Source organism: Lipotes vexillifer, unplaced genomic scaffold (assembly GCF_000442215.2).
Source record: "Lipotes vexillifer unplaced genomic scaffold, Lipotes_vexillifer_v1.1 scaffold395, whole genome shotgun sequence".
Classification (NCBI taxonomy): Eukaryota; Metazoa; Chordata; class Mammalia; order Artiodactyla; family Lipotidae; genus Lipotes; species Lipotes vexillifer.
This window is the reverse complement of record NW_006797390.1, coordinates 8,867,550-8,877,174: the sequence shown is the minus strand read 5'-3', so window position 1 is coordinate 8,877,174 and position 9,625 is coordinate 8,867,550. Positions and strand designations below refer to the sequence as shown.

General features: G+C 60.7%; 1 protein-coding gene across 2 annotated transcripts in view; it reads right to left on the bottom strand.

The window, feature by feature from the left end:
- Positions 1-108: 108 nt before the first annotated feature.
- Positions 109-9,625, bottom strand: part of CACNA1C (calcium voltage-gated channel subunit alpha1 C) — a 435,574-nt gene continuing 426,057 nt past the window's right edge. For both annotated transcript variants that reach the window (XM_007469483.1, XM_007469484.1), the window contains exons 41-46: positions 7,749-8,107; positions 5,728-5,856; positions 3,854-3,960; positions 2,972-3,075; positions 1,251-1,580; positions 109-477 (exon numbers count right to left, since the gene is read on the bottom strand). In XM_007469483.1, the coding sequence (XP_007469545.1) occupies positions 175-477; positions 1,251-1,580; positions 2,972-3,075; positions 3,854-3,960; positions 5,728-5,856; positions 7,749-8,107 (1,332 nt within the window). In that variant the 3' untranslated portion in view covers positions 109-174. The remainder of the gene's footprint in view (positions 478-1,250; positions 1,581-2,971; positions 3,076-3,853; positions 3,961-5,727; positions 5,857-7,748; positions 8,108-9,625) is intronic.

The window sequence follows — 9,625 nt, the reverse complement described above, 5'->3', positions numbered from 1 at the left end:
CGGACACGGAGCGCGGCTGCTTCTCTCCTGGCCGCCGGCTCGGTCTTGTCCCTACGAAATGAATGAAGACGCTGTTCCGGTTAACTCCAGGTCACGAGAACAGTGAGGCACTTCTGAAACGGACCCATTAGGAACATGGAGACAAATAAAAACCCGGCATCTCCGGCCCGGCTGCTACAGGCTGCTGGCGAAGGCCCTGCTGTCCCGGGGCTCCTCTCCGCCCTGGCGGGGCTCGGGGCTGGGTGCCCAGGCCGCGTCCTCTGCGCCCCCCTCTCTGTCTGGCCCCGGGTCCCTGCAGTTTGCACACGGGAGCAGGGTACCGTTGGGGCTCTGCCGGGCGCCCCCGCTAAGGATGTTGTCGGCCGCGCTCTCCATCTCCTCAATGGTCATGTCGCAGGCGTCGGCCAGCTCCTGGGTGGTGGCCTCGAGGAACCTGGGATCCTGAGCAAATTGCCCCAGTCCTTCTGAGATCAGGACCTGGGGGGAGAGGGGGCCGGGACGGCGTTACTGCCGAGCCCGGCTCTTCCCTCCGGGGCCGGCGCAGGGGCTTCCGACTGGTCACTCGGGAGGAGTGTGTGCGCGCGCGTGCGTGTACTCGTGCGCGTGCGCGTCATGTGGGTACACGTGTGTGTGCTTGTGCACAGGGCGGGAGTGGGACGGAGCACCCCTGCAGGCATTGGGGGCGTGTGGGCCTGAGGAGAGACGGCGGGGCAGGGGCAACGTCCTCAAACGCAGGCAACCTGGGCGCACGGAGGCCACAGGGGCCCTGGTCCTTCCCTCCCACCCACCTGGCGCCCCAGGCCGCCCACGTGACTCTTTCCAGGAAACCTTCAGCCTCCTCTGGTGACACCTGGCCTAGCGCCGCTGGCTGCGTTTCTGGGGGTGAGGATCCCGGGGACGATGCATGTGTGTGTGTGTGTGCGCGTGTGTGCACGCGCAGGACACACCCGGCCCCTGCCCGCTCTGTCCCGAAGCGTCTGCCCGCTTCCTGGTGGCCTCGGGGAGCAGCAGGTGAGCCTGGAATACACCCCAGCCCCCGCCCGCGGCTCCCACCCCATGTGCCCTCACGGCCCCCCACGGCTCCGCTGCTCCCCGGCCAGTGTGACCGCCCTTCCTCGGCCGGGCTGGGCGCTCACGTGGACTTGAGACCTGACCAAGGGTCTTTCTGGCCAGGAGACTTGACACCCCACAGGGCCCCTCCATTCTGCCCGTGGGGCCCCTGCCCGGCCCGCGTGGTTCGGCCTACTCACCGCCTCCACCAGGCTGCTGGCGCTGCCGTGGAAGGGCCGGCCCCGGGGCCCCGCCGGGCTGGGCACGGTGAGGGACACGGGCCGGGCCCTCCGGATGCCGCCGCCGGCCCCGCAGGGCGTGGGCTCCCCGGCCCAGGGGCCGCAGTGGACGGATGGGAAGCTGCCGGTGAGCTTGTCGCTGGACTCGGCCCCCTCCAGCTGCAGGGTGGGCACAGGCCGCGGGGGCCAGGCCGGGCCGGGCGTGGCAGGGGGCGTGGCAGGCGGCGGGGGGAGGGCGCCGGGGGGATGGCTTCTCTGCAGGAGGGGGCTCAGGCCCGCCACCGCCAGCGCCTGTGGACACGACACGAGAGTGCGGGTCAGGGGGCCTCAGCCGTGTCCCACCGCCCGATGCTCGCACCCTCTCCGTCAGGCACCCGGACCTGGAGCCGGTCTCAACCGCCCTAAATAGACTCTGTGACCGTCAGTCTGCAGGGATCTTTCCCCTCTAAGCTCAGAAAGCCACGGGCCAGTGGGATCCAGGCCACCTGCCCTCTAGCCCCGGCGCCGCGTCCCCCGTGAGCCACGGACCCTCTCCACCTGCTCTGACGTGACGGGTCCAAGGAAGCGACACTGCCTGGTGGGGAGGACCAGCCCGAGGGGCAGGGGGGGGACGTGGCCACAAGGGTCAGAGGGCAGCTCAGAAGCATAAGGGGAGGCTGTAAATCGAGGGAGGTTTTCCTTCCAGCACGATAAGCAGAGACGGGTGAAATCAGCTTCTAGAAATCTCTCAGAGAAGCACACGCAGTGCCCCCCAGCCTGCTGGCCTCCCTGCCCACTGCTCTCGAGGGCCCCCAGTCTGGGGTCCTGGGTCCCTGGGGATCTGAGGGAAGTGTAAGGCTCTGCTCGACATTCCAGAAAGCCCTGTGGAGACCACGCGTATTCGTGCGATGGCGCACAGGCTGAGCAAAATCGTGTATTTCCTTGAGTAGAAACACCATCGCCCTGGCAGAGCCACGCTGGCTGTCTTACGCCGACTGTGAGCTGTGATTGGCACTGAATGCCTTTGGGGATAAAAAAGTCATTTAAAGCAGAGGCCCGTGGTAAGGGAGTATGTAATCACAGAGGTAAGAAGGTGGGGAGAATCTAGTTTAGACCCTAATTGTTTAGCTGTTGGAAATCGCTGTCAGTTCTAGGGTCCTAAGAGCAGCTGGATGCTGGGGTCTTGGATTTTGCCATCTTTTGGCATCACCCAGGCCAAGAGCTGGTTCAACTGCTGAATCTGCCTGGACCCGCTTTCCTGACATCACCCCTGTCCCTGACCATGCTGCTGGAACACTCTCTGGTCATTTCCATATTCCAGTGGGTGGATTTTTGTGCAGCTAAATGTCCAGGTGTCTTATGGCTCTAGGTATGACCGGACCTGCCTGTTGTGTAGCCATGTCTGGGGAGGGAACATCTGGCCACTGGGAGGAGAATGCTCAGGCCGACCCAGAGCAGCTGGTCCTTCCAGCCTCCAGAGGGGCTCCTGCTGTCCAGGACCTCCCGGGTCTCCCACCCGGGAGAGCACGGTCCTCGTGTGGGAAGAGCCCCCTCCCTGGGGGCTGTTAGGGCCAGGGGTGGGGACACAGCCGTGTTCTGGACAGGAAGACTGACGGGCATCTGGGGGATTTGGTGCACGATCATCACGGGGTTGTCTAGCCTGCTAGGTGGTGGCCTGTGGCCTGTCCTAAAGTGGGGGCTACCTGATGGTGAACGAGATGCAGGGGCAGAACTGTCTTCTGAGAGATGTCTCCCCCTGGATTCTTCTGTCGCTTCAGACACTCAAGGTGGAAGGAGGCCCTTCGACCTGCGGAGCAAGTGATGGGTCAGCACAGTAGATGACACGGGGGACTTCCCTGGTGGCGCAGTGGATAAGACTCTGTGGTCCCAATGCAAGGGGCCCGGGTTCGATCCCTGGTCAGGGAACTAGATCTCACATGCATGCCACAACTAAGGAGGCTGCATGCTGCAACTAAGGAGCCGGTGAGCCACAATTAAGACGCAGCACAACCAAATAAATAAATATTAAAAAAAAAAAAGAGAGAGAGAGAGAGAAGATGACACGGCCCTGACGGCTCACACGAGGGAGGGGCAAGGATGCCCCCCCCCCCCCCCCCCCCCCCCCCCCCCCCCCCCGGCACACACAGCAAAAAAGCCTCTCAGGCTGGTAAGTGCTGGTCAGCACTGATCCTCTGTGTGGGAATCTCTCTTCTTTGCCCTCTGCACCCTGTTGCTGCACTATCCTCTGTGGCTCTGAAACTTCACCCCCACCCACCTCCAGTCTCCACCAGTGAAGGGGCTTCCTAGTGTGTGGAAACTTTTCCTCCTTCACAGCTCCCTCCCAGAAGTGCAGGTTCAATCCCTATTTTTCTGTGTCTGTTTTTTTCTTTTTCCCTACCCAGGTACGTGGAGTTTCCCCCGCCCCAGGCCCCTCGCTGAGATGCCACATTAGCACACGTCCAGCCCGGGTCCAGCCCGGCCGTGGGCCACTTGAGCCCCATGAGGTGACGTTCCTCAGTCACCCCTGTGTGCCTGGCCACCGTCACGGGGGCGTAGCCACCTTTAGAGAGAGGGTCTGAGGTTACCTAGGGAGGCGGAGCGCAGGAAGCCCCTCTTTGGAGAGAGATGGATGTCTCTCCTGTCCTCCTCAGGGGGCGCCAGCTGCCGATTCTCGTCGTCCTGGTAGGAGAGCCTGGAGCAGAGGACACCGGGCACTGTAACCTCCGGGCAGCCTGCTTTTTCCCTAGTGAGGGAACCCACACTCTGTGCTCTCTAAAGGCCGCGCTCTCTGCTGTCACAGATGTTCCCGCGGCTCCTTCCGCCTGTGCGCCGTGTGTCCTCCTGCACTTGTGATTCGAGGCAGGGGGACCACCGCTGCTGAGAAAGCTGGGAACAAATTCTGGGCCTGCAGCTTCTCTCTGCAATGGTGTGCTCACAGGCGGATGCTGTCTACCACGGCCACTCCCAGCACGAGACCACGCTTGTGCCCCCTCACTCTCCGGGCCTGCCCACCCTTGGTCAGCAAGAGTGCGAACATGCGGTCATCGGTGAGGGGCAGCTGCGGGCCCTTGGGGGTGTCTAGTGAGTCAACAGCTCCTGGGCCTTCTAACGGGGACTCAGTGAGAAACGGCTCCTCCTGGCCCAGGGCACACGACAGACGTGCCCAAGGGCTGGACTCGGGTCCATGATTACATTCCCTGAATCCACTGCACCCGAGAGCCTCTGTTCTACCTTGGCCTGGGCTATTTCACTGAAAACAGCCATTGTAGCCCCTAAGTTGATTTTGCAACCCCTACTGGAGCCGTCTGCACCCCAGACACCCGCTTGTGTTCTAAGCCCTTCGTGTCACAGACGAGGCCACCGCCTGTGCCTGGTGTGACTCCACGTACTTTGAGGACAGAGCCTGTGCTCCTGGTGTGCTGTGTGCAAGCGTTTGCAGACATGCAGGGAGGGTTCTGGACAAAAGCCACCATGCTTGCCTCTCATGTTCAGCTTGGTCACCCTCCCTATTACATTTTCTTCGTATCCAGACCGTAACCACTCTTGAAGCCCCAGCTTCTGTGTGACCTCGTGCCTGGTGCCTCTCTCCGACCTTGACCTTCTCTGAACGTCTATACTCTCGCTCTGTGAGCAGCTACTGAGGAAATCTTTATTTTCCTCCTCTGAGATCCTCTTAGCTCCTTAACCAGCCTGTGGCCTCCCTTGGGTGCCGAGGCCGGTTCGTCCACCATCTAGCAGAGGGCCTGCAAGTACCAAGCACGCACCAAGAGCCCAGACGGTGGGAACAGATGCTCTTCTTGACTTCTCGGGTATGTGGCCATGTGTTAATCCGCATTGTCTGAACAGCGAAAGCTGAAAGGGCTGGTCCTTCCTTGGGGTAAAGTGTTCCTCTCGGGAAATCATCTAACACAGGTTCAACTTTGTGAACGCAACTCACAGTTGCAAATGCATTTTATGGGACTTGGCAACAAATGATTCACAAAATACTACTGCCTTTGTGACTCTGAATACGCTAGCTCCTATTGTCCTGCTCTAGCCTATTCTATGCTATTCTGTGCTATGATTTCTTTTAAAAGTGTTGATTGTAACTGACTAAGCAGATGTCACAGCTTCCTAATGGGTCTGGATCTGCAGTTTAAAAACCCTTCTCTTAAAAAATTCCGGCTGTGATGGAAATCTCAGCTACGGCTGACAACGACGCCCTCTGCTGGCAGCTTTATTATAGGCAGTTTCACGAATATTTGTCAATAGGTACACGTGTCAAGAAAGCCTAGGAAACAACGTTAAGCAGTTTTCCTGAAAGCATCGTGTCATGAGGAAGCGCCAAGCCAACCAGGGGACCGTGTGTACGAGGGTGGGGGGCTTCCTCTGCTTTGCAGCTGCCAGAGGAGGATTCCAGGGACCCGCCCGTCACCCTCTACCCTCCCCTTCTCGGGCAGCCGGAGAGGGCAAAGCTCACATCTCCGTGCAGATCAGGCTGGGCTCACTGCCGTACTCGGCGTCCTCATCCATCCTCAGGTCACAAGTCTCATCCCGAGGGGCCTCGTCCTGACACACCATGGCTATCAGGCTGTCCCGGGAGGGGCACCTAAAGTGTCCGGGGTAGAGACAAAAGTCAGCAACCGCCAGCCCCTCCCCTCCCCCCGGCAGGTGAGGCATCACACACACACACACACACACACACACACACACACACACACACGACCACCGATGGAGCCGAGAAGTGTTACCATAAGGGTTCCATGGTGGGGGGGAAGGGCCTCCGGGTTAGGATCCAAGGGGATCTGAGTTCTGACCCGGTTCAGTAACACTCTGGGGTAAGTCATGTTGCCCACCCACGACTAGTGTCCCCACCAGTAACACCGTCTGCCTGCCCGGCTCAGGGCTGGCAGCACTATTCGGGGTGGGGGGGGGACCAGCGAGGGGGTGGTCCCTTCCCTGTACTGCAGACAGCCGGGCCTGTGGGCATTTGCTGGGCAGTTCTGAGGACTTCCTGGTGTCATATGTGACATGGTTTTGATTTGGTGTTGACTCCTTAGAGCAAAGCACAGAGGAGAGGCCTCACAAAGGGGTTCGTTCTTCTGAGCAGTGAGCCTGAGCCCCCCGAGCCTGAGTCCCCCTGAGCTGCAGACCTTCTACACCAGAATGTGCCTCAGACCGAGCTTCTTGCCATCCAGGCCCTGGTCTACTGCTCACTTGGTCACGTGGTCTTTCGCTCTGGCCTCTGTCCTCCCTTCCTGTCTGTGTCCTGCTCGGAGTCTCCCTCCACCTTTCTTCCTGTAGGTCCTGGGTGCTGGGCCCACTTTATGCTCAGGCTCCCAGGGCCTCTGGGAGATATTCCAGCTTATCGTCTCAGATCTGAGTGCGGGGTCAATGTCCAGCTTTGACCCTGCGCCTGTGAGCCACTCGGGGAGGGTCCGGGTGGATCTCTGGGGGAGGCCCTGACCGATGGCGCCCTGCCCCCGGTGACTGACACAGGAGACGCTGCGTGCTTTTGCTGGCGTGGGAGGGGCGCAACGTGGAGGAGCTTGGTGAGGCGCCGCGGCGTGGGCTGGGGACGCCCCCCGCGGGCCACTGTGTGCAGGACGTGAGGCCAGAGCTGGGACCACCGCACTCAGCCGTGAGCTGCGATGGGTGGGACACGGCCCGGGCTGGAACCTCGGCTAACGCGGCATGACGAATGGATGTGAACGCCGGGAGGCCGGGAGCTGGCCTCTGGGATGAACGCAGCTCAGGGCACTTGTCCAGGGATTTAGAAAAGATCACTTCTGGATCTGAGCTGGAGGGGAGGAAAGGAGGTCTGCCCCAGAAACGGGGCTGCTGGGGGCTGCTGTCCCGCTTGGAGGGGCAGCTCAGCTAAGGGTGAAGTGTTCAGATCCTCCCGGGCCTGGGAGCCTGGAGCTGCTGATATAAATGAGGCACTTGCCGAGGGCCAGGGCGTGGAAGTAGGCGCCGACCGCCCCAGCACATCATGGCAGTGGGTCCTGGGGCACCAGGGAGCATCGGGTGGGAGAAAAGAAAGGGACAGGAGCCGGGAGACGTCAGGACTGCCAGGAATGATCCCGCGTGGGGTCAGAGCAGGCAAGCGCCCAGCGAAGGGCCTCCTGCCTCCAGAATGCCCCCTTCCGGGGATGAGAAGGGCACGAAGAGGAGGGGGTGGGCCTGCCCCACACCCTGGGGGCCCAAGGCCAGGTTTGGGCAGAGACTTGAGAAAGGCCTGGGGACGGAGACGCAAACATCTCGGGCATCGGGGCCAGAAAGCTCCGGGGCGAAAGCAGAGAAGGCCCCGTCCAGAGGCGCGCGCCTCGGGACACTTGCTGGCCAGTGGTGCCACGGGGCCTCCCGAGCACGGCTGCAGGACCCGGGAGGCTGCATTGGCTGCCCTCTGGCCGGGGTCTGGGCAGCAGCCTCCACCCCAGCTGGAGGGCTGAGGGGTCAAATGCTCCTCCCCAAGCCGCTCCCGTGCAACCCCTTGCTCACCTCTTGGAGCTGAGCCTCCACGAAGCCCCCTGCACCTGGACAGCGGGGGACAAGGGGGGCCCACGGCCCTCCACGGTGCTGACGCTGACAGCACCGGGCTGGCCGGCAGGGCAGGGGCAGCGGCCCAGGGCAGTGTTGTTGGCGTTGTTGATGTTGGCGTTGGAACCCATGGAGGAGTAGCTGCTGGGGATGAAGGTGGAGTCCACCAGTTTCTCGTGGGAGGGCGACTCCGCGTCGCCCTGGCTGGTGCCCGCCTTGCTGATGTGCAGAGGGCGCTGGGTGGTGAAGGTCTGGGGGAAGGTGCTCCGGCTGTCGCTGGGGTAGTAGCCCACGTGGTTGCCGAACAGGCCGCCGGCCCTCTGCAGGCGAGACAGAGGGCTGTGTGGGGGGGTGGCCCGCCCACAGCCGCCTCTCCTCGCCCGGGAGCTCAGCCCCGCCAGGCAACACGTGGCCGAGTCTCGGGCGGAGACCCTCCACTGCAGCAGTGGGGCATGTGAGGGCCGAGGGGTGGAAAAAGGGGCCCGAAGGTTCTAATGGGATTTAAAAAAAGGAATCCAACTGGCTCACTGAGCTAGGAGCTACGTTGGCCAAATGGTTCTGAGAATAAGAAGGACTTAGTTACTACAACAATTACACTCTGGCCTCCTTTCCCCTGGGAGAGTCTTAGATTTCAAGTCAGGAACCAGTGTTTTCCCCCGACTTCCCCCCTTGTCCCAGGCAAGTGGGCAAGTAGCTACCTGCAAGGCTGGGGGGGTCTCTTGGGGTCACACTGACATGCTAGTGTGTCCCCGAGGCCATTCAGTGACCGACATTTCACAGTGACAAGGAGGAGGGTGGTGAGGACAAGACAGCCTCAGGGTGACGGGCTCCTCTCACCCCCATGTTTCCACCGCCTGGGAGCCTGCTGGGGCCGGGAGGCGGGGTGAGAGGCCCTAGCGCAGTTCTGGGTGGTAGCGTCTCACTTGCTATAGGATTTTTAGCCAAATACCTTGGGGATTCATGAAGAGAGCTGGGTGCAAGGGCCCCAGAATTCCAGCGGGCACTAGTTTTCACTGTTAAAACTGATGGCAGGGGCTCACCTGGTGGCACAGTGGTTAGGAATCTGCCTGCCAGTGCAGGGGACACGGGTTCAAGCCCTGGTCTGGGAAGATCCCACATGCCGCGGAGCAACTAAGCCCATGCGCCCCAACTACTGAGCCTGCACTCTAGAGCCCGCGAGACACAACTACTGAGACTACGTGCCACAACTACTGAAGCCTGTGCGCCTAGAGCCCATGCTCCGCAACGAGAGAAGCCACCGCAATGAAAAGCCCGCGCACTGCGACGAAGAGCAGTTCCCACTCGCCGCAACTAGAGAAAGCCCACGTGCAGCAACGAAGACCCAATGCAGCCAAAATAAATAAATATATAAAATAGATAAAAAAATAAATTAAATAAATTAAAAAAAAATATATAAAACTGACGGCAGCCTCGGTATCCAGGAGGGGAGAGAGAAGGCCGGAGGGGGCTTTGGGGCCTGGAGACCTCATGGTCTAAGTCAAGATTGCCACTGGCTTCCAGACCTCTGCTGCCTGATACCGTACCGCACAACTTCTGGTTTTTTAAGAGAGGATAGAAGTCTAGATTTTTATTTGAATGTGCCAGATTTTCAAATGTTGGCAAACAAAATAGGTCTGTGGATTCGACGTGGCACAAAGGCCAGCACTTTGCAACGTGTAATGTAGAAACGTCTCCTAAAAAACATTTCCTTAGCAAAATAGCTCCCTTGCACCTTCTCCGAGGGCCAGTGATGCTCTGTGAGCTGCCGGGTCCGGGGAGCCCCGGCTTGGGAAGGACTACTAGGCTTGGATGAGGTGGAGGGCTGGGGGAGGGCTGGG